At 41.2% G+C, this 24,985-nt stretch overlaps 1 protein-coding gene across 2 annotated transcripts; it reads right to left on the bottom strand.

Moving 5' to 3' along the window:
• Positions 1 to 15,164: 15,164 nt before the first annotated feature.
• Positions 15,165 to 24,662, bottom strand: TLR10 (toll like receptor 10). Of its 2 annotated transcripts, none has more exons than XM_036853063.1 (2): positions 24,595 to 24,662; positions 15,165 to 18,239 (listed from the first exon to the last, which is right to left on the bottom strand). In XM_036853063.1, the coding sequence occupies exon 2, from the start codon at positions 18,149 to 18,151 to the stop codon at positions 15,716 to 15,718; it is 2,436 nt and encodes an 811-aa protein (XP_036708958.1). In that variant the 5' UTR covers positions 18,152 to 18,239; positions 24,595 to 24,662; the 3' UTR covers positions 15,165 to 15,715. The 2 variants fall into 2 exon arrangements, with proteins under 2 accessions (XP_036708958.1, XP_036708959.1); XM_036853064.1 differs by lacking the exon at positions 24,595 to 24,662 and adding an exon at positions 19,400 to 19,445 and having other exon boundaries at positions 15,487 to 18,239.
• Positions 24,663 to 24,985: the final 323 nt, after the last annotated feature.

Raw genomic sequence — 24,985 nt, 5'->3', positions numbered from 1 at the left:
CCTGGAATAGTTGACAGAGTCAGCATGTCATAGGAACAGTCCTGTTAGAATTAACTGCTCAACCAGTTTGTGCTGAAAATGGTATGAGGTCAAAGATGGCAGAATCAGACATGGGCTAAATGGCTCGATTCACAGTTCCCTTTCCCTCCATCCTCCATGACCCAGGCTTCAGAGGGGACTCAGGAGAGCACCGTTTGAAAAAAACTGATCTAGTTCACACCTTCATCTTACAGAGAGGAAACTGAGAGCCAGAGAGATAACAAGGGACTCTTGCAAGATGACCCATTCCTTTGAAATGTGTGAGCAAGTGTCCGGTGTGCGGTGAGGCGTGGGGGGATTATCAGTCAGTCAATTCCCTAATTCATGACTTAGCATTTGAGTGGGATGCCACAGAGGGACACAGAGCTGCAGGTGCATGTCCCTACTTCTCCTTAAGGGCTATCACTCCACGTGGCTGAGGAGGCCGGTTCTCCCCCCCTTCTCCCGCCCTCTCCCTTGCTGCCCTGCAGTAGACTCAGTTCCCTCAGGGCTGAGAGAGGCGACTGAGGCTGAATGAATGATATAGCCTTTTAATTTGCTTTTAATTATCATGGCCTGGTAACCCTTCCAAAGACCCTTCACGGAGAGTAGTTTTATTTTTCTACTTATTAACCTCATTCACTAGACTGGAAAAAGAATTCCCATCCCTCAAGGCCTCTCACTTTCATTCTTCTAATTCTTTCTTTTTTTTTTTTTCAGCACCAGGAAAGTAATGTGTGTAAAACTGGAGCCAAGTATATTGTGGTTTCAAACACTAGCCTGTTTGGAGCAGAAGCCTGTGGGATTGTTGCGTTTCAGCCTCAGGGGGCTGCCCCAGTGGCCTCAGTCTGTGAAAGGGAGGGGCCTCAATGGCCCTTTGATTCAGCCCAGATCTGGAGGTGGAGGGTGGGGAAGGAGCCGGCCTGTCATTTGACACTCTCTGTTGGGCTTGGCCCTGGGCCTCCTTTCCTATTCAGGCCTCCCTGGAGCCTGCAGGCCTCTCTGAGGATGCCCTGACTTGGCTAGTTGCAGCCGTGCCAGAAATTCCTGGCTCCTCGGGAAGTATACCAGCCACCCCAAGGGCTCAGTGAATTCCATTCGCTTTGAGAATGCTGCTCTTCATAAAGTTCCTCCTCCTAGCATGCACACACACACAGACACACAGAAACGGACACACACAGACATACACACACGCATACACACACATACATACAGAAACAGACACACAGAAGCAGTCACACACACACACACATACAGAAGCAGACACAGAAACAGACACACACACGCAGACATACACACACATACACACAGAAACAGACACACACACACACAGACATACACACACATACACACAGAAACACACACACACACACAGACATACACACACAGAGACACACACACACAGACACACACACACATACACACAGAGACACACACCCCCCCACACACCTTGCCCTGCTTTAATAGAGCATTACCATATATTTGCTAGTTGATTTTTAAAGTGTTTGTTGTTCTTGTTGTTTGCATGAAAAACCCAAGAGAATAGACCGAAATTATTAGAACTGATGAAAGAGCTTAACAAGGATAGAGAAAAATACAGTGTTGTGGTTATAGCTTTGATATTGGATGAGTTTGAACTCTGGCTCCACACTTACCATCTTAGACAATTTACTTAACCTCTCTGCACTTCTCTGGACTTCAGTTCCTCATCTATAAATAGTTATAATAATAAAACCTTCTTCACAGAGTCATTGTGAGATTGAATGCATTCCATACGTATAAAATGCTTAGAACAGTGCCTGGCAAACGTAGTGAGGATTATATGAATGCTCGCTATTATGATAAAGTCGCTGGCTTTGAGATCAATATACAAAAATTGTTTATATTCAACACACTGCAGCAAATCATTAAAAGATATCATTTTAAAAGGTTGCATTATATCATTTTAAATAGCATAAAATAAGATGGTCTAGGAATAATCTAACAAATGATGGCATACTTTAAGAAGAAAATTATAAAATTTATTGAATGTAATTAAAGATGACCCAATAAGTGGAGAGATATTCCATGTTCATGAAGAGGAGGATTATTATCTTGAAAAACCTTTTTTTTCTCCCCATATTAATCTTTAATTCAAAGATATTCCAAACAAAATGTTGAGGGGCACTTTTAGTGTGTATATATATGGAATTTGACAAGCTGATTCTAAATGAAGGTTAAAGACCAAATAATTGAGAGGTGGAGTATCAGCAGAGGCTGACAAATAGAATAATGAAACAGAATAAAGAGTCCAGAAAGACACTCTGCATTTATGAAAACTTGATACATGGCAAAAGTGGTTTTACAGATCACTTGGAATAGGATGAATTATTCAAAAAACAATGCTGGGGCAATTGGTCTGCCATTAGCAAAAACTCAATTGGATCCCTGCCTTACCCATACTCTGGACTAAAGACTTAAGTGTGAAAAACAAAATAAAGAAGGCTATGGGGCTTCCCTGGTGGCGCAGTGGTTAAGAATCTGCCTGCCAATGCAAGGGACACGGGTTCGAGCCCTGGCCCGGGAAGATCTCACATGCCGCGGATCAACTAAGCCCGTGCGCCACCAACTACTGAGCCTGAGCTCTAGAACCCGCAAGCCCACAACTACTGAGCCCACGTGCCACAACTACTGAAGCCCGCGCACCTAGAGCCCGTGCTCCACAACAAGAGAAGCCACAACAATGAGAAGCCCGCGCACCGCAACAAAGAGTAGCTCCCGCTCACAACTAGAGAAAGCCCGCCGCACCAGTAACTAAGATCCATCACAGCCAAAAATAAAATAAATAAATTCATTTAAAAAAGAAGAAGAAGACTGTGATGTTTTTGGGTCAAAGAAGAATTTCTTTTTTATTTTCTCTTTCAGTTTTATTGACATATAATTGACATACAGCAAAGAAGAATTTTTTTTTTTAGAATTCTTAAACAAGACTTGGAAAGCATAAATCATAAAGGAAAAGATTGATAAATTTGACTGGGTTAAAATTAACTTCTGTTAATATTTTATTATTTTCTGGTTAACCAAGGTAGGTTAATGGTCCCAGCTTTACACTCTCTGCGGGTAACAGAATAATGCAAATACATTGGCGCCATTTCTACGGTGACTTTGCATTGCCTCCCTACTGTAGAGTAGGCAAAATGCACATGTCCACACAACTGAGTTTGAAGCTTGACCACAATGACTTGCTTTGGCCAACAGAATGCAGAATAACATATATGATGCTCAACTAGAGATGTCAAATGTGCTGGTGTGGTTTACCCTGCCCACTACCATCTATCATGAGAAGAGCATGCCCTGAATAGCTGCTGGTGTCACTGTCAGATAGCTCAGGAGTTGCCAAACTAGAGCCTGGGGGCCAAATCTGACCTGCCACCTGTTTTTTGTAATGAATGTTTACTGGAGTACAGTCATGCTTATTCATTTATATATTGTCTGTGGCTGCTTTCATCATACAACGGCAGAGTCGGATAGTTGTAGCAGACCATATGTTCTGCAAAGTCTAAATAATTTGCTTACATGGCCCACTACAGGAAAAGTTTGCCAACTCCTAATATAGATTTATTGATTTTGCTTCTCTTCCATTGAGAAAACTAAGGTATCCAGTCTACTGTGGTAGGCAATGTTCTATAACTATCCATAAAAAACAAAAAAATTCATTGGTTAAATAACGACCATATAATAACTCTCTCAATAAGAAAATGTGTAGTTCTTCCCTCTATGGCCCGCATCCTGCAGCAAACAGTCAAGTCATAATATGTGAATTTTAGAAAATTTAAAGTAATCTATGAAACGTATTTTCAAATGTATTATTTGAAACTGATGAATAAGAAAAAGTAAAGGGACAAAGTATTTTTATCTTAAATATTTGCACCTCCAAAAGGCTTTCTGACAGCTTTCTCTGAAGAACTATTGCAATAGATTCTCAGTCCCTGTCTATTGCATCACCCTATTTATTTAATTAAAAATTTTCACAAAAAAAAAAAAAAAAAGTTGCTGGTGCCTTCAAATGAGAGGTACATGGAGCAGACCTAACCAGACCTGAAGTCTGAAACAGAACTACCCTGGTGGACCAACAGACCTGTGGGTTAGGAAAATAAAATTCTGTTGCCTCAAACCATTTAGATTTTGAGGGGTGCTTTTTAATACAACATTATTCTAGCAATAGCTGAGTAGCACATTAACTTAATTAAAAGAAAAAAATTATTTTGGAAGGATGCTGGGGGCTCACAGAGTCAATAACAGGGTGGAGGGCGCGGGAAACAGGCAGGAACTAGGATATTTCTTGAGGATAAAATGCAAAGACCCGCAAGAAGTCTGAAAGCAGGTTCTGGAAGGCTGGGATGAAATAGAATTCTTTTCTATTTCTTTGATCCTCCAGTCAAGATTCAAATACCAGGAAGAGAGAATGTAACTGACCTAGCTTGGGCCACCTCTCTACCCATTAATGAAGGAATGCTGGAATCTTGGTCATTGTCTCCCAGACTATGTCCAGTGGGAAGAAAGAATGCCCAAAAGGAAATGTTGTACTTTTAAAAAGATGGGTTTGAAACTGGGCAGCCAGAAACATGAAATGGCCAAGACTCATACTGACCAAGCAAACTTCTGGTTATGCTATTTCTTCCACCGAGGGGCTGAAGAAGAGAATATCCACCAGCATTTGTACTTACCTGTCAGTAATGATACTTTTCACAGTAAACTCGTGCTTGGTCTTGAGAAAAGGCTATCTACTGTTACTTGCCAGAACTGTTTTCCTGTGTCTGTGTAGGACCTACCTCTGCATCCCAAGTGACTTCCTGGAGAGGGTCACCTTAGCCACTAGCTGGCCTCCTAGAGGTCTCCTCTGAGGTCACCATTTTCCACCACAGAGACTAGAGGAATAGTCTAGACAGAGTAAAGGGAGTAGCAGCAAGCAGGTTGGTTGGTATTAGATTTTACTTTGAAGACCTAGGTAATCAGAATAAGCTTTAGCTCACATAACCAGCTGGGCATAGTTGGAGTAACTTTGTGTTGGGGAATAACTCAAACAGAACTCTGTTTTAGGAAAATTATTTTTTCTAGGGTGTATGGGTTGGAGAACAGAAGGGAGCAACAGTCCATGGGGTCTGTTGGTCTCTACAGTGTAGTTTTCAAGCTAGAAATATAACCACGGGGAACTTCTTTGAGATGTTTCCTACTCCCCAGAAGTCTCCCATCCAAGGCCAAGGCAAGCCTGGTCCTGCTAATCATCAGAGACTAGATGAAATCAGCCGTGTTCCGGAGTGCATGGTATGGCATCAATAAAGGATTGGGGGTATTTCTACATCGGGGCTCCCAGACTGTGAGCTATGAATCCTCTGGAGAGCCTTGGAGCTGTTGCAAGATACCCCAAGTCTATATACACCCCAAACACTGTCTGAGGCTGGGTAGATAACATATCGTATATGTCTGCACTACTCTTCCCTAAATGTATGTAGAAGTGATTGGATTTAATTCAATGCAAATTCATTCCCAAGAGTTACTAGAGTCATAATATTAGTTTCTTGTTAGTATAGATTTTTCTTAACCAATAAATATTACTGTCAGAGAGGGGTCTACAAACTAGAAATAATATAACACCTGTCTCACTGAATTGATGTGAGGTTTAATTGATTAAAGGCCTGCAGGCTCTTAGAACAGTGCTTGAAACAGAGTAAATGTTCAGTAAATACCAACCATTATTATAAAGCGAGCTTCATGTTTTAAAAGGTGGGAACTACTCATCTCAATAATCTCTAGAACCATTCTTGTGTCACTGAGTTTTAATGGCTTTATGAATTTTATGACAAGTCTTGTGAAGGGGAAAGAAATACTTTGAGATCTGTTGATCCTGCTGGTTCTAATTTCGAATGCATGAAATCACTATGGCTATAAGCTGTTCCCAACTCAGGTAGAAGGCATCCTTGGAAAAGAGCCCGTATCTCTTTGATTGACAGCGTGGTGGAGAGAGGCCAAACCCGGAGACCTCCGGGAACTGGTACAACCTTCATCTTGTTTCCTCCAGTGATGAATAATGAACTGCTGTTCAGTCAATAGCAGCTTGCCCACCGGAAAGCTCAACAGCAACTACTACGGTAACCACAAGGTGTCGCTGTGACCCAAAATTTCACACACGGGCATCGGTTCATTTTCCAAGCTTTCTTTCACAGTGCTTCTCAAACCCTACTGAGAGTAAGAATCAGCTGAGGTCTTGTTAAAATGCAGATTCTAATTCATTAGGTCTGGGATGGAGCCTGAAATCCTGCATTTCTAACAAGGTCTCAGGTGATGCCGATGCTGGAGCTTTCGGCATTTCTGCATTGTGGTCTTGATGTGGGCCGGGAGTAAGAATTAAGTAGACCCGAAAAGCGGCCCCATTCTACGCCTTTCGGAGGTAGTGGAGAGGAAGAAGAAAGAAAAATGGGAAACAACAAAAGAAAAAGAGGGCAGCTTTCTTTTAACATGCCAATCCCACAAGCCTCCTGCGGTTCCGTCCTCCGAAGGGTGACTGATGTGGCAGGTGCCCTGGTCAAGGTGAGCCGTGGAGAAGATCAGAAAGGGTTTTCCCGGGACGTTCTTTCTCTGACACGAGGGCTCATTAAAGAACTTATTGCAGAACTTATAAAACACGAAGTGGCCAAATGCTTCAGCACACAGTCCATAGCTCCCCCCAAAAGCCAATTCAGGTTTCTAGTAGAGTCCGTATAAATAGGCTGAGGGGAGCCAAACTGAGAATTGAAAAGGTGGCCTAGCCGGAAGAGACGCCGTGCTGATGGCGTTGCTCTTGCATGCACAATGGATCTATTTTAATATCTTGATCTTCTGCTTTCCGCCTCCGGAAAGGCCCGTGGGTGGGGAGCAACCAACGAAGTGAAACTGCTTCTAATCCGACTTCCCTGGGGCCCTGGCGTTAAGGTTAGATGCACGCTGCGAAATGAGAAGTTGCAGGGCAGCTGGCTCTCGCTGTGCTGCTGCTTCTCTTGGTTTTTTGTTCGTTTGTTTTTTTATTTTCCGGTTTGGTTTTTCCTTTTCAGTGATATTCGTTTATTATTTGTGGACTTTTGGGGCCTGAAGCTGGTTTTAAGACAGAGATTTCAAAATGAAAAACAAATTTCTATCTATTCAGTTTTAATCTATTGTATCAGTTCAGTTTAAAGTTTAGCCAGCTTTTGCTTGTAAAATCTAAGGAAGATGTTAGCTCTCAGTTTTTTTTAAGGTTCTGACAATGGAGTTAATTTCCCCCCTCCTTCCTCTCCTGGGCCTCCTTAGGGGGTAAACCTCCCCATCCAATTTGCATAAAATATGCAGCAGGGCGTCCTATCAGAACCCAGACTGGGAAGAAAAGTTTCGCTGTTTGGATGATGTTCACTGCTCTCCGTTTACATGCATAAATTGCTATGAATAACTGGGGGGTGGGGGGAGATGGTGTTTTGGGGGGTCGCAAAGGAGGGGTGGGAAGGAGCACGGACAGGGGAAGGGAGGGGGCGCCGTTTCACACTCCTTCCTCCCTGGGCTGGTTCAGAGCTCCCAGGAAGGGATTTCCCAGGAACGGATTTCATAAGAGACTCGGTGAGACTCTGGATCCCAGCGTAGAAGCTTTGAAATGCTGAGATGTTGGCAGCCTGTTTTGAGGAAAGAGGTTTCGTTGTTGCTTTTAATCTCGCGTAGCACATGTAGTTCAGCTATTTGTTTTGATTACATAAACCACATACTTGGTTTGGGGGAGCCGATTTCCTGAACTTTTTAAAGAATAAAATGTTTTAATATTCTAATTTGAACTTGTTATATAAATTGTAAAGGCTAAGAAATATGACACAATTTTATGGTCTTTGCACAATTATGAATCCTGAAACAATCTTGTACAAAAACTGGAAAGGGAAACAGCAAAGGACCAAAAATTATTTTTGCCCAATAGGCTAGTTATTCACAATTTTGCCTTCATAATTTATTATTAAGCATCAAAAGATCTAGTGATTTTTCTTCACTTTCACTTTTCAGAAAAATGAATATTTGACAATGGGAAGAAATTAAAAGGTTATAAAAGTTATAGAAAAATTTTACCAGATCATTATTTTGATTATACATACTTATGGTACTTTTTTTACAAAATTTATTTATTTTATTATTTATTTATTTTTGGCAGTGTTGGGTCTTCGTTGCTGCGTGTGGGCTTTCTCTAGTTGCGGCGAGTGGGGGCTACTTTTTGTTGCAGTGCGCGGGCTGCTCATTGCAGTGGTTTCTCTTGTTGCAGAGCATGGGCTCTACATGCGTGGGCTTCAGTAGTTGTAGCGCATGGGCTCAGTAGTTGTGGCTTGCAGGCTCTAGAGCGCAGGCTCAGTAGTTGTGGCGCACAGGCTTAGTTGCTCTGCGGCATGTGGTATGTTCCCGGACCAGGGTTCAAACCTGTGTCCCCTGCACTGGCAGGCAGATTCTTAACTACAGCACCACCAGGGAAGTCCCCCTTATGGTACTATTTTTATTGGAATGAATATGCGGTGTTTTCCTCTTTCCTTAGTGTCTCTTTAATCAGGAAGTTTTCTGAGGTTGTGTATATAGCCACAGTCACTTTTTATTTTAAAAAGTTGACTGGTACTTTATAGATTTGGTAGTTTTATAGTGTATATTTATGTGCACCCAAATCAATACGTTTGTTTTTGAAGGTTTATTTATCTATTTCTCTAACAGAGTCATTTAATATGACATCAGATTTTAAATTATTAGTCACTTTCAGATAAACTGTAAGCACCAATAGGATTGTCTTACGTTTCCTAATTTTTTTTTTATTGAGGCATTATTCACATTTAATATTACATTAGTTTCAGGTGTACAATATAATGATTAGCTATTTGTATCTATTGCAAAATGATCATTACAATAAGTCTAATTAACATCTGTAACACCATAATAACATTTGTAACACCATACATAGTTACAAATTTTTTTCTTGTGATGAGAACTTTCAATATCTTCACTTTTAGCCACTTTCAAATATGCCGTACAGTATTATTAACTATAGTTACCATGCTGTACGTTACATCCCCATGACTTATTTTATAACTAGAAATTTGTACCTTTTGACCCCCTTCACTCATTTCACCCACAACTCTACCCCTGCCTCTGGCAACTACCAATCTGTTCTCTGTATCTTTGACCTTGTTTTTTTTGTTTTTGGTCTTGTTTTTGTTTTAAATTCCATATATAAGTGAGATCAAGTAGTATTTGTCTTTCTCTGCCTGACTTACTTCACTTAGCCTAATGTCTTCAAGGTCTACCCATGTTGTCACAAATGGCAAGATTTTTTTTTATGGCTAAATAATAATCCATTGTTTATACACCACATTTTCTTTATTCATTCACTATCCATGGACCCTTAGGTTAGTTCCATATTTTGACTATTGTACATAGTGCTGAAATGAACATATATTCTTTTCAAATTAGTGGTTTTTGTTTTCTTCAAATAAATACCCAGGTATGAAATTGCTAGATCATATGGGAGTTCTCTTTTTAATTTTTTGAAAAAACTCCCTGCTGTTTTTCATAGTGACTGCACCAATTTACATTTCCAACAACAGTGCACAAGGGTTCCTTTACCTCCACATCCTTGCCAACACTTGTTATTTCTTGTCTTTTTGATGATGGCCATTCTAACAGGTGTGAGGTGGTATCTCGTTGTGGTTTTGATTGCATTTCCCTGATGATTAGTGATGTTGAGCCTGTTGACTTGGTGAGATTCTGAATCCTAGCATTGCAGCTATGGGATGCTGAGATGTCGACACCCAGTTTTGAGGAGAGAGATACTGAACCCACCACCATATGGAGCTCAGCATGACTTCTCACCTCAAGATAAGTGGATTTGGGATTATTGGGAGAAAGCACCCTTAGCATGAACATTAGCACCATCAAGAAGGCACTTCATTCAGCGACGTCAATAGTGCAAGACTCCTTCAAGGACCTTGACAGGCCCCAGTCTAGCTACCTGAGATAGCTGGAGTGGAGTAGACTGTGGTGGTACCAGATGGTGAGAGTGGCTGACAGTGTGGGATATGAGCACACACAAGGCTCCTTGGGATCCCACAGAAGTATTCATAGGGACCAAGAATTTGGGGTCATTGATGTTGAGGAGGCTTCTTTGTAGCCACGGGCAGTGAGGGCTGGAAGCATGTGGGTTACACACCAAACCATGCTAATTTCTCTTATGCAACAAGATCCCTCCATCCGAGAACAGGGTCTAGCAGGAAGAGTAGTTAGTTTCCAAGCTCTTGGGAGGCAGCCTAGCAGGAAAGATAAGAAAGCAGGCTCTGTAATCAGACCACCTTGAATTTCTGTCATTTACGAGCCACGAAACCTTAACTTTTTGGTACCTTGGGTACTTTGTCTATTATATGAGAATAATAATAAAATTTAATTCACAGGTCTATGAGGATTAACAGGTAAAGTTCATAACAGCCTTAGAACAGTGACAGGCACATATAAACCCCAAGAAGGGTCAGGTTTGTATTGTTACACAGTAGGCCAGGATACTTCAAACAGCATCATGGAGACTGATTCACCCCTTTTTTAGAAATAAAAGAACCAGGAGGAGGTTGAGGGCTGATGGGTCTTTGGATCTCCTCAGGGCTAGTGAGTCTAGGAATTAAAAGAAGACATTGGTCCTAATGACAATGAGAGCTAACCTGGTAGAGATTCTTCCAGCATATGTCTCTGGTCTATTTTTTTCCCAGGACCAAAGGTACTGCTTCCAGGAAGTCAAACACTTCAGGGCCTTAGGATTGGAGAGTTCCTGGGCACAACTAAGGCTCTAACTTCCTCCATGGGGAGAACATAAGTTAATAATGTGGTACTTTCACCCATCGTGATATAAAATAAGATGCCTCTTCTTCTTTCAGTTTTTTATGAAAACCATAGGAGGAACTTCCTATAACCTTAATATCATGGTACTAGAATTTGCCTGTTCCAAACTGTCAGATCCATCAATCTTAGCACTGAATTTCACCACATCCCCATTAGCACTCGAGACAAAAACTGTCCTGAAACTGAAGTAAGTCATTGTGCCACCAAGAAATAAGAAGCAATGTATGTTCTGGCTGCATAAGCCAGGATATTCTCCTTCTCAGAGCTGCCTCGGGTGTGCAGGGCGGCAGGAAAATTTTTTTTTGCAGAGCTCCTGTCTTTTATAGTTATTATATAAATAACCTGATTTTAAAATGTTTCAAAAGGTACAGACCTATGTGAAGTACAGTGACTTTTCCATGGAGATGGATAGAGAAGAGTTACTTGTACATTGTCCATTGTCCATTGTGCCTCAGAAGATTCTTTGTAGGGTCCAAGCACCTTGTCGCCCTGTTCAAATCCAGGAACCATCTCTTCAGGCACTTTATTGTCCAATGTACTGTTCCTGGTTAATTTCCACCAAAAAAAAAAAAAAAAAGCAATGCTGTAATTAACCACACAGACCACGGCTCTTCGGAACCTGCTTCCATTAAACAGTATAGATCTTCTTGCCTCTGCAGTTCCCTGATAGCATGTCTGTAATGATGGTTTTATTACTACTCATGTCACTGCATCTGTCCACAATGCCTTACAGTGACTCTCTCTCAAAGAGTGCTGTGCCTCACTGATGCAAGTCTTCCCCAAAGTATGCAGGAAAACGTAAACTAATATTTGTTTTCTGGTCCTGTTTAGTCTAACGTTCAGAATTTTATGGTGGAAACATAGAATAAGGCATATTCCAGTTGTGTCTTCTCTTGGACTCTTGAGATGGTAATCACTGCATCCCTAGAATGGGAGCTCTTTCAGTGTTGACTGAAAACGCACCATCGCCAGTGGGGAGGGTAGTGAGGGGTCCATGCAAGAAGAGAGAGGCTCAGTTCCACTCCCACAACATATGTCCTCCCCTTATGAACATGGCTTACGACAGGGAGAGCATGATGTCGTCATGTCAATAGGAGGTGAGAGAGGACATTGACCGGAAAGCCCATTGGTGTTCAGTCTTGAAAGCCATCCTCCAAGGACTACCTAATACATGGCACAGAACTGCAGCAATGGTGGTTATCACCCGGGATGCTGGGGCTGGGGGATGAAGCGGGCAGCATCTGCTGTCACACCTGTCACAGGTACTGAAGACAGGAGGTGGCACCACGATCAAATCACAGATGGACACAGGCCTACACTGCTGGCTCAAGCCCAAGGGTTGGTGGTAGACTGTTGGTAGCCCAGACCCCCCACGTCATCTTGTGGTCGATATGTGAGTCACCCCAAATCAGCACATGTGCACCGTTCTGGTGGCCCAATCTTGGGTGACCCCACGCTGCTTCAGCCAGCAGAAGTGATCTTCTTGCCGGACTGTCCACCTCAAATGGAGGCCCAACCACCAGTCTCTGAGAGGACCGCATAGGCGTGAGATCCAGAGCTCCGCAGGATACCTGGTTGGCCTCATGTGCAAGGCAGAGGGTCAGAAAGTACCTTGAAGGGTCAAGTGAAGACCAGGATCCATGTGGGTCTGGATGTGGGCCAGGGACATCCTGTTTGGAGGACATTGTCAGGCCTGGCCGTACCAGGGCTTAAGAATGTACCCATCATTACAGACATGCCATCAGGGAACTACAGAAGCAAGACCTATCGGAAAATTCAAGGAAGTCTCTCCAAAGATCTGGGGGTGGGGGAGAGGGGAAGGCGTCTGAGGAGTGGGCCATGGCAGAGGCTTTATTGGCCCAGATCTTCCCCTTCTCCTCTTGAAAAGCTGATACAACAACAAGAAGAGGGACACTGATGGGGGTTGGGGGGGACCATAAAACCCATTTGTGGTGATTCCTATAATCTGCAGACTCTGAAATTCAAGGGCTGTCCACAGCAAGCCCCTGAGATGAAGCAGATCCCAACAGGTGGAAGTAAAGAGAAGAGCCAAAGGTGGGGGGCAGGGGGAGACGACCCAGGGACGGCTGGTCCCAGAAAATGTAAGCAAAAATATAGTTATTGAAGGTGAGGGAGGCTCCCTGCCGAGTAAATCTATGTGCCTGATGTACAACAAGGGCTGACACTGAAGTGGGTGGCCTTGGCTGCCCTGCTGGACCTGAGAAGAGCAGAGGCGGCCAATCAATGACGTGTCTACAGACAAACTATATTTCCTTTGGAAAATCCTTGGAGAGTAGCTATGTGCCAGGCACTGTCCTGGGCAGAGGTAGAAGCAACATCTGTGAGCAAAATAGACAAAATCTCTGCTCTAAAGGAGTTTGCATTCTAGTGGGGGAAGATGGAATAAGCAAAATAAATAGAAAAATGATAATGGAGGGCTGAGATCAGTACCAGCTTCACACAGGTGAAAAACGGAGCTAAGGGACCATGGGAAGTTTCCCCAGCAGAGTACCAGTGATGAAGCCGTCCTCACAACCTCCAGGGGAAACCAGGATCCCAATTATTCTTCATCCTTTATACAAAGAACACGTTCTGGCTTGTGGACAAAGGGTGGCTAATCTGAGAAGCTACCTCCGGTCGTGAGTTACTGATAGAACAAGAACGTTGTTTTAGGAATGTGAATCAGGTTGCAAATGCAGGATGCCCTGGTGAGTAGGTAAAGACTGCAGACAGAAACCAGATCTCAAATAATTGTGGGGAAGATTTAGGGGTTGTCCAGCTGCTAAAATCAGAAGTTGCTGAGAACTAAGCCTAATGTGTTATTTTTTTTAATTATAATAAAATGTCTATTTAAAAAACTGTATTACTAAACTGGGGACAGGAATAACTGCCATGAATAACCCAATCCTGACAGCTTTAGGGCTCATGTTATCCTCTTTGTTTGTTCCAAGTTAATTAATCTGTAAAGGTAAGAGTCTCACACTAATTTATGCAAGATCGACAAAGTCTTTATACAGTGTCTGTCTGACTCTTTCCGAAGCTGTGAATCACACTAATATCAGCAGCCCAGCTGCTGGGACCCTGGGAGGAGAGGTGTTCTCCTAATCCTCTGCCATCTCTCCACTGTGGTTTCCTCGGGTTTCCCCTTCTACCAGACAGACCAAGGCTCACCAGGAAGACAGAAGAGAGACACTCAGCCTCAGGGCTGCTGAACTGTAGCTCCTCAGAGTAGACTGGCCGTCGGCCAAATGGAAGTACAACCCACTTCTAGATTGACACCAGCCTTCTCCCTACACTCTCAGGCTGACCTTCTTGAGTCCACTTTTTTTAATGACTACTAGTGTGAGGAATTCATACGACCACAAACTATAAGGAAACACAGTAGATGCAGAGCCCAATTTTAGCCTGCTTAGGAGATTGGTTTTATTAGCTTGAACGAGCTGAAATAGATGTCTTTGTAAGTCAAGAACAACCAAATATTGGCAAATTCACCTGATTCAAGCTGTACTCAGGAATCCGTCAATTCTGGGTTCTCAGTCTTCTCTTCCTTTCACCTATTCCTGCTCTTCCTCTTCAGCTTCTCAGAATTTGCCTTCAAATTCCACTCTCTATCCTGAAGCCAGCTGAGTCCCTACTAAGTTCCTCTAGCTAACCCAACGTCCATTCCATAAACATTCATTGAGCATCTTTTCTGAACCATGGACTGAGCAAACTGCCGCTGATACAAGGGCAGAGGGAAGTCTGTCCTCACCTTTGAGGAGCTCATAGAAGAGTAAGAAAGGGATTTTTTTAAAGATATAGAATCAGTTTGGTGATGAAAATATGTCCCAAGTGTTACAGAGAATAGAGGAACATCATGCTTGGGGGAAGAAATGAGGAAAGTTTCAAAGAAGAGTCGACATTTGGATTGTGCCTGAAGGATATGTAAGATTTCCTAAACGAACTAAGTCAGGAAAGGTATCACAGGCAGACATGATGCCAAGTTCTAGAGTCTGGGGGCATGAAAGGAGATGTGTGTTCTGGGAAAGGGCCAATAATTTGATAGGGTTCAATGATAGGATGCAAGGCGATCGGTGTCGGATCTTAAAGGCATTTCCTTCCTTTATCATGTGGGTGAGCCACAGAAATTTTCCTAATCAGGGAAAGAACATGTTTGTTCTTGATGTTTGTTTTTGCAAAATTCAAGAGAGCTTGTTTTCTTCCAATGAACTGTGAGGCTAGAAGGGAAGATCAAACAAAATGAGTAGGATGTGTAGGCTTTTAACATTATCTTTATTGTTTTCTCTGCTTGCAAAAGAAGTATAGATTCATTCTAAGCAACTCCAACATTACAGAAATATACAACATAGAAACCAAATGCTCCCTGTAATCCAAACTCCCAGACCCTAACCACTGTTACTACACCAATGTACAGGTATAGATTCCTTTAGACTCCTATTTCAACATATAAACCAAAATGTAACTTTCTCCATACCAGAAAATATAGAGCTACCTCATTTTTTAATGGCTGTGTAATATTCTGTTGCATTAATGTACTATAATTTGTTAGATCAATCCTTATTTTGTGGACATTTGAGCTGTTTTTAATTTTTCATGATTACGAACAATGCCAGGATGAATGCCTTTTTTACATAAACCTTTGCAAATTGCATTTCTCTAGGATACATTCTTAGAGCTCCTTCAAGGAACTGACATGAAGGAATGATAATTTTTCATTTGAATAGATATTGCCAAATTGCCATCATAAAGGTTGTATCAATTTATATCCTAACAGTATATTCAGGTCCCAATTTCCCTAGGGGTGGGTGGGACTCTATAGGCAGTCTGTTCTTATCAGAGAGATTGCAGAACCTCGAGACTCTTCATTCAGTTCTGTGAATGTCTGCAGTTCACACATCTCTCTGGTTTCTAATAAATTAACACGAATAGCAGCTCGAAGGTTTGCCCAAAAAAGGCCACACTTACGCCTATCCTTGGGCCATTCCAAGTATGCTTTCTTTTCCATGAGAGTTTTCAGCTTAGGATACCTGGTAGGAATACAGTAGAGTGGAATGGGTTCCAGTAAGATAAGAATTATGTAATCAGAACTTTCATGGAAGAGATCGTGATGGGCAAAGTAGAGTTCATAATGGCACCACTCCGTCTGGACAAAGTTGGGAGACAAAACAAAGATGGACTTATAACTTTTCTCAATGCAGTTTATGGTATCTTCAGTAATGCTCTTGCCAGGGTCAGAGTTTCCCTCGTGAAGGCAAATCAGGACAGAACCATCTTCTTTCTCTACATTGGGAATCAATTCATACTTCACCCAGGCAGAATCATGTTCACTGTATGAAATAAACACGTGGAATTGGATATTTCTCTTGAGCTGTTCTTGGGTTGTCTTCCTAAACCTGTGCCATGTCTGTGTCCATTGACCTAGCATCCTGAGATACCAGGGCAGATCGAAGTGGAGGCAGCAGAAGGCCACAGCCATCCCCAGAACTAGCATGATAACCACAATGGTGACAATCAACAAAGGTGTGTTGCAAGATATTTCAGGAAGATGAACATCTTTTAACTGAGTCCCCTTTAGATTCAAAGGGTATTCACAGATGTATGAATCTGACCATCCAACCATCATGCCCTCTGAGTATTTTTTAAGCTGAATGAAATCTCTTAATTCACAGGTACACCGGAATGGATTTCTTCCTACATTTAGAGTCTTAACTTCCTGGCAGCTCTGGAAAAAATCCAGAGATGGGCTGAGAATTAAGTTCATTTCAATGTTCAGAACTGAGAGTCTTCTGAAATGACTGCACCCAGGAAGATCAGTTAGAAAATTAAATGCAAGATTTAACTCTCTCAAGGATGTCAAGTGAATAATGTCTTTAGGGACAGTTTGAATTTTGTTATTATTCAAGTCAAGTATTTGAATATTTCTGGGCAAGCACCTGAAAACAGAATCAGCAAATTTGTTGGATGACAAGTTCATGGTGATCAAGGTTTCTGGCCACAAGCAATTTTCATCATTTTCATGTTGTAACAGATTTTCGCTCAGATCTAAGTGCCTCAAGGATGTGTTGCCGGCAAAGCAACTCACTAAGGAAAGTGTCTCCAATTTATTGTCCTTCAAAATGAGAGTTTTCAAATGAGGCAGTTGGATAGAATTTTTAAACACGTCATCTGTTAAGATATTGTTAGCAAAATTTAAATATTGGAATCTTGTAGGATATATAGGGAACAGCATGTGAGGCATTTGTGCATCTGATATTGTCAGGTTTTCTATATCCATTTTGGTAAAAAGCAAGTAGACTCTCTCCTGTGGGATATTAAAAATTCTGAAATGTACATTCTCCAATTTTATAGTTCTCATTACAGTATTTGAGTAGTCAAATGAATTATGGTCAAGATAAACCTTACCTCCAAAAGTCACATGTTGAATCTGGAAGTATTCTACTGATGTATGCCAAACAAATTGGAAGATAAGCAGAAGATCATCCCAGAGTAAATCAACTTTATTAAGTAACAGAATGGATGTCTTGGCATTCTCTAAAATAAGATTTTGCTGAGTTTCATAACTTGCAAATTGGCTTTTGCCATCTATATTCGTAATTTCTAATATTTTTGAAGTCTTCATTCCATCACGCCAAAGAACCCAGAAATTTGTGTTCATTGGTAAAACAATGTGAAGTTTTGTTGTGTTTAAGATGGGCAGGCTACCTTCTTCATAATGAGAAAGAGTTCTCAATCCTAAGAAGACAGTATTTAGATGCAAATGAGCAATTTTCTGGAAATCTGATTTTTGTATTTTTGCCCCACTCAAACCTAGGATTTCCAGGTGTGACATGTTGCCAGTCTCCTCACAGATAGGCACGGTGTCAAAGTCATTGAAGGACAGATCTAAATGTCTGAGACCTGCCAGTGAGAACCAAGTTACACTCTTCAGTCTGTTGTAAGACACATCTAAATATCTTAACTCCTTGTTGAATTCAAAGGTCTTGATATCCAGCTCTTGGATTCTGTTACGGCATAGAATCAAAACTTTCAGTTTAGAGAAGGAATGAAAATCTGAACGCTGGAGTTGAAAAAGGAGGTTGTAGGACAAATCCAGTATGGTTGTGGTTGGGGTCAAGTCTTCAGGAACCTTTCTTAAAGACATGTTGGAGCAGTTGGTAGTCAATTCTGTTTCTTCTGGCAGCTTTGAAGCCCCACTATGCACTGACGTAACAATACTACAAAATACATAAATGCTTCTGATATGTTTCATTGTAATTCTGAGGATTTTATCACTGGTTCACCTCAGATGAGTTTTTTCACACATCACCTCATATGAATGAGGAAGATGAGTTCAACTCCTAGAAAGACAACATATAATGTTAAGTGGTTATGTGATTTGTTAAACCCTGTAGGATTTTTTTTTTTTTAATGCCAACATCTGACTATATTCACCAAGAATTTGGAATAGGGTTCCAACCCATTTATTGAGTCTTTGACTTGATCTCAGAGCTTGGCTCATAGATTTCCAAGCCAGTTACTGTGTCACACCCCCATCACTGAGGCAAGTCAGGATTCCCAGAAGGGAGATAGATATATAATAGTTGGCAGAAGTTCCTCCCACCCAGTTCAAATTAGGGACTGTGTTGCTAGGTCATAGTCAACACCCCCCTGCCACATCCCCTTTTGATAGCCTGAAAGCTTTAAGAAAATTAAAAGAAATTTTTAAAAATTAAGATTTTTTTAGAGCAGTTTAAGATTCATAGCAAAATTGAAGGGAAGGTACAGAGATTTTCCATATCCCTCCTGCCTCCACACATGCACAGCCTCCCCCAATATCAACACACCCACTGGAGTGGTGCATTTGTTACAATTGATGGACCTACATTGACTCCTCATAATCATGAAAAGTCCATAGTTTAAGCTAACGTTCACTCTTGGTGTTGTACATTCTAAGGGTTTGGATACATTATGGATACATAATGACGTGTATCCATCATTATGGTATCATACAGAGTATTTTCATTTCCCTAAAAATCCTCTATGCCAATTCATCTCCGCCCACCCCACAACCACTGGCAACCACTGGTCTTTTTATTGTCTCCATAGTTTTGCCTTTTCTAGAATGACATATAGTTGGAATCATACAGTATGTTCCTTTTTCAGATTGGCTTCTTTCTCTTAGTAATATGCATTTAGGTTTCTTCCATGTCTTTGCATGGCTTGATCGTTCATTTCTTTTTAGCACTGAATAATATTTCATTGTCTGGATGTACCCCAGTTTATCCATTCACCTACTGAAGGACATCTTGGTTGCTTCCAAGTTTTAGCAATTATGAATAAAGCTGCTATAAATACCTGTGTACAGGTTTTTGTGTGGACATAAGTTCTCAGTGAAGGTAATTCTTCATCACTGAATGCTGTGGGCCCCTGAATTAATGCCATGAAGTTGTTCTTCAACTTTGTATTTGTGAACATAGAGAGTCTCTTGAGTGAATATCTGACTTTCAGTAACACTTACCCATGTGTATAGAAGGTCCAAAACATGGAAATAAACAGAATGGTTCCTGTCATTGTGCCTCCATATGTCTTTAGGTTGGTGGCAAAAGCAATCTGGATCACTGCTAAATGGTGATAATGATAGAAACAATTTCCATTTCTTGTAGCTTTTTGATGTGCTAAGAGATATACTAAACCCTTCACATATATTATCTCACTTATCCATCACAAAACTCTGGGAGAGAAGTACTATTACCCACATTTTATAGATGAAGAAACTCATGGATGCAGAATTCTGAGGATCTTGAGAGAAGAATCAGGCTTCAAGTGTTTGTTTAGACACAGAACAGAGGTGGTTGGAGAACTAAGAATTTCATATTATTATTCAAGGTATTTATTGAGTACCTACTCTGCCAGGCACTTTTTCTAGCCACTGAGGATATAACAGTGAATAGAACAGATAGAATTTCTCTTCTGACACAGCTTATATTCTAGAAAGGGGTAAGAAAGGAGACACTATACACAAAATAATAAATTTATCTGTTAGGTGATGATCAGGGCTAGAAAGAAAATAACTAAATGAGGGGACCTGAGGGTGACTGGGGAGAGATATTTTGTACAGGATGGTCTAAAAAGGCCTCACATGACCTTCATGCAAAGATCTAAAGGGAGTGAGGAAGTGAGCCACTTGTTGTCTGGAGATAGAGTATTCTGGAGAGAGAGAGCAGGTACAAGTTCAGAGACCTGATTGGGGGGACATGTTTGGAAAATGCGAGGAATGACTTGTGGAATTGGGGGAGGTGGATTGAAGACGTCAGACCTTGTAAGGATTGGGGATTTTCCTCTGACTAAAATAAGAAACCAGTACAGGATGTAGAGTAGAGGAGTCGTAGATTCTGATGTACATCTTAAAGAGTCCTCTGCTTGTCTGTTGGAAATGACTGGAAGGGCACAAGCCTGGCAGGGAAGATCCCGGGGACACTATGGAATAATTCATGCAAGAAAGAAGGTAGAGAGGGAGGTGGTGAGAAGTGGTTAGATTCTACTATTAAATCAGTAAATTCTTCAACTTTACGTCCTCCCTCAACAGGCACTCTGAAAACACAAGGGAAGGTAACTAGCAGTGGTGAGAGTTTTCCTGCTTCTACTTGCATGTGTTTAATACGCATTGACCCTCAGTCTCCCGCACACTGGTCACTCCCATAGACAAACAGGAGGAACAAGAGGCAAACTCATGGTGTAGTGAGACTTCTCTGTACTGTTCATGCTGTCCTGTTGTTCTGAGAAGTTGTGTGCGTGTGTGTTGTGTGTGTGTTGTGTGTGTGTGTATGCACCCATTCAGGGATGGTGGGGAGAAAAACTGGCAGAGCTAACACAAAAGGATACCTGGAATATTACTCGCTCTCATCTGGATTTTTCTTTCTCTAGAACCTGTCTGGTTTTATTGTTGTGATTGTTCTTGTTGAAATGAAGAAATTCTAGAAAACATGTTGATACTTCCTAAGATAACTTACAAATGAAAATACTTTATAAAATCGTTTCATAGAAAATAGGAAAAGGGAAAGAGAAATGTCATGTCAAGCATCCTGTGACGTGAGTGTGAAGAGAGAATGTTGATTTTTGATATTCCTTGTCCATTGTGCCCTCAGTGGAAGAGGACCATGAAAGGCACTGGCTGGGGGTGGGGCTGAGGAGGGGCGAGCCCAGAACTGGCCTTTCACTTTTCCGCTGAGATAGTCCCTCCATGTTTATTTCCTCCAGTCCATCCCACGCAGCCCTTTCTTGGTCATCTCCTTTTTCTGTAACATTTAATATACCATCCAATGATCAAAATAAGAACAAATACCAACATAAAAAAAGAGTCTCTGTGATATAACTTTATGTCCATGGTTATTTTCCAGATTTTAGGAATCCAGCAAAATAAATTAGTTGCCAATACCATAATTTTAATGCATACCCACATTTAAGATGATCTGAGTAATTGTTCTGTTTGATAAATCTACACATTTATTCAGCATGTCTGGTAGCATCTCCACGCCATATTGACTCTCATGCAAATGAGGCAGTGGCCACCTGCTATCTTTTTGGATAACAACTACCATTCACTTACTTTCTGTAGATTGATTCCTACAACCACCACCTTGTAAGGTAGGTGCTATCACTGTTCATCCTTTACAGGTAGAGAAGGTGGCTCTCAGAGAGGCCCTGTAACTGCCTCACAGTCACAACTTAACCCGTGGTGAGTGCAGAGCCTGGGCTCTTAGCCATTCTGCTATCTTGTCTCTCTAGGGTGAGTCAAGATAAATCTGTTTTCAAAATACACTATAATACATTAATCATAATGAAATTATAGCTCACTACGTCATACTGAGTCTTTAACGTTTCCTTATACACAGTTCAAGGAATCCAGTGAATAAGTCTGCAAGTGCCACCCAACTTAGGATTTAGGTCAGTTACTTACAAGGATTGACATGGATTGAGCCATTATGTTGAGCACTGTCTTGTCGAAGCCACTGTGTTTTGGGGTCACTTGTTACAGCACCCTGCCTATGTCCTACCTAACATACTACTGCACTTAGAATGAAATCCAAACTCCCAATACTAGATTATAATGTCTCCCAGGAGCTGGTCTTGCTTCCTCCTGGGATCTCGTTTCATATAACTCTTCTCCTGACCCTCTGCACTCCAATCATACTGCCCCTTTCTTTGTTCCTTGGCCACATCATGCTTACCCCAACCTCAGGGCCTTTACCCTAGTTTTTCCCTCAGCTTGGGATGCTCTTCTCTCATCCTTCCTTGGCTGGATCTTTCTTATCATTTAGGTCTTGGCTTAAAGTTTATCTCCTCTAAGGAACCTGATTTGACCACCTAATCTAAAGAGGCCATTTTGGGCTTCCCTGGTGGTGCACTGGTTAAGAATCCGCCTGCCAATGCAGGGGACACGGGTTCGAGCCCTGGTCCAGGAAGATCCCACATGCCGCGGAGCAACTAAGCCCGTGAGCCACAGCTACTGAATCCCACAGGCCTAGAGCCCATGCTCTGCAATAAGAGAAGCCACTGCAATGAGAAGCCCGTGCACCGCAACAAAGAGTAGCCCCTGCTCACCGCAACTAGAGAAAGCCTGCGTGCAGCAACGAAGACCCAACGAGCCAAAAATAAATAAACAAAATAAATAATTTTTTTTTTAATGGGAAAAAAAGGCCGTTTAGATTAACTTGGTGTTCGTTCCCTTCATCCTATTTTATTTCTCTACAAAATAGAGCACTTACCACTATCTGAAACTTTTGTTCATTTATTTGTTTGTTGATTACTTCCCCACCGCTCACACCCATGAGAGAAGGGGTCCGACAATCTTGCTCATCTCTGTATTCCCAGCACAGAGAATAGTGCCTGGTACATGGCATGTGCTCAGTAAATACATTAATGTATATATGAGTAAATGATCTCAATTTTGTATTCCTTAGCACAATGCGGTACATAATATGCTCTCAAAAATATGTATCGGATGAATTAACTGGAGTTATGAATTCCTGTTATAATGCAGTGCATGATAATCAGAGAATGAGTTTAGTGATAGGAATTGATCACTGAGGCATAAAAGAGATAATGTATATAAACCACTTGGTATCACACCTAGCATATCACAAATGTAAGCAGTTATTAGGACCAAGACTAGGGTGATTTCAGGCACAAATTTTAAGAAGCACCAAGAAACTCAGTAATCAAGATAAATAATATTTTAATAAAATATTTTAAAATTAATATAAAATCCATAATGAACAAAATATCAAATTTTTTCATAAAGACAGGGTTAGTATTACTGATATTTCCTCTTGTCTCACGTTCCAGTATGGCTTGGTAGGACAGTGGCAGTTATAGTCATTAAGAAGATGAAGTGTTTTTAACATTATTATCTCACAGAGTAAGTACTTCAGTTCATAGCAACTTACTTTAAGTCGCTCCTATGTCTAGGAGCTATGGCCCTTGAAAAATGCTATGTCTAGGAGCTAAAGCAACCCAGTTGCTTTATCTGGAATCCCCTGAGTTGAGATGTCATAGCTTTCATGTTTTACCCACCTCTTCTCTCTGCCCAATACCACAACCTCATGTGAAACTTATTCTAAAGAAGTGAGAGGAACTAACTCTTTCTGAACTTCTCTTAATATAATAAGATAAAAAGGTCCTCTCAGGCAATGCATATAAATTATGGCATTTCATTTAAACATTTTTAAAAGTAGGACAAACTTTTGATGAAAGATGCAGTCAATAAATATGTTACTATCATAGTCATGCTACTGTTACTGGGTGCTGAAAGCAGGTGAAAAACAGAATGACTTTCTTTAATAGTTTATGATTTAAAAGTCCAAGTCAAAAAACACCATGAAATGATTATTGGTGGCTTGCCAAAGAATACTTAAACATCTAATTTCTCTTTACCCAATGATGCAAAAAAAAAAAAATGGAGTAGGGGTTAAAAACCCATCGAATGTTGAATAATCTTTACAACGTAAGAGTAAGAAAGACTGACATTTTATGAGCGTTTCCCGTTTGCCTGGCACAGAGCTGAAAGCTTTCCATACATTCATTATCTTGTTCAATCCTCTCAACAACCCAATAAAATGATGGATATTTTTATCCCCATTTTACAAATGGAGGAGCTAAAACTCAGAGGTTAAGTAACTTGTCCAAGGTGAGCCAGTGAATAAGCGGTAGAGCATGAATTAGAACCCAGACCTATCTGTTCCTTCGGAACCCAAATGGAAGGCATTTCAAACTCTGAAATGAAAGAGTTTAGGGTGTGATTACCGAGGCTAATTCCGTTGCCAGGACTAATTGCCACTGTGGCCTCTTCCTCTCTTCCCACCTTATGTGCCTCTCTCTGAAGCTATTTATACTCTGCTAGGTGTCATAAATTTCCAGAAACCAGCAAAAGGAAACCCAAACTCTCAAGCACCTGCAAGACAATTCCTCAGGTCAATAGTGATCAATAGTAAGCCCAAGGTCACTCACTAATCATTAACATTTAGATTAGTATAGGCAAAATAATAAATACTGAAAATCTGAACAAGGCTACTTTCCTCCCATTTACTGAATAAGTCTGAAAAATCTGAAAATCTGAACAAATCTACTTTCCTCCCATTTTCTTTAGAAAAGACCCATGCAGCCCTTATTTCATTTTCATGAGTGTTACAGCAAACAAAACTAAAGAGTTCTTACCCTCAGGCTTGCAGCGTCTCCGTCAGAGCTGCAGGTGTGGATGATCATAGACAGGACTAGAATTGGCTGGAGGAGTGATTGAATCAAGCTTTTCTGTGAAGCTTACGCTCCTTTGCCCTCTACTGCACAGTGGTGGCATTACATGTTGCATGAGTTCATACAATCTTAGATCACTTTTTAAAGAATTGCAGTAAAATACACATAATGTAAAATTTACCATTTTAACCATTTTAAGTGTACAGTTCAGTGGCATTAAGTACATTCACACAGTTGTTCACCCATCAGCATCACCCATCTCCAGAACCTTTTCATCGTCCCTCCCTGAAACTCTATATCCATTAAGCAGTAACTCCCATTCCTCCCTCTCTTCAGTCCCTGGTAACCACTATTC

Source organism: Balaenoptera musculus, chromosome 5 (assembly GCF_009873245.2).
Source record: "Balaenoptera musculus isolate JJ_BM4_2016_0621 chromosome 5, mBalMus1.pri.v3, whole genome shotgun sequence".
Lineage (NCBI taxonomy): Eukaryota > Metazoa > Chordata > Mammalia > Artiodactyla > Balaenopteridae > Balaenoptera > Balaenoptera musculus.
This window is presented reverse-complemented; position numbering and strand designations above follow the sequence as displayed.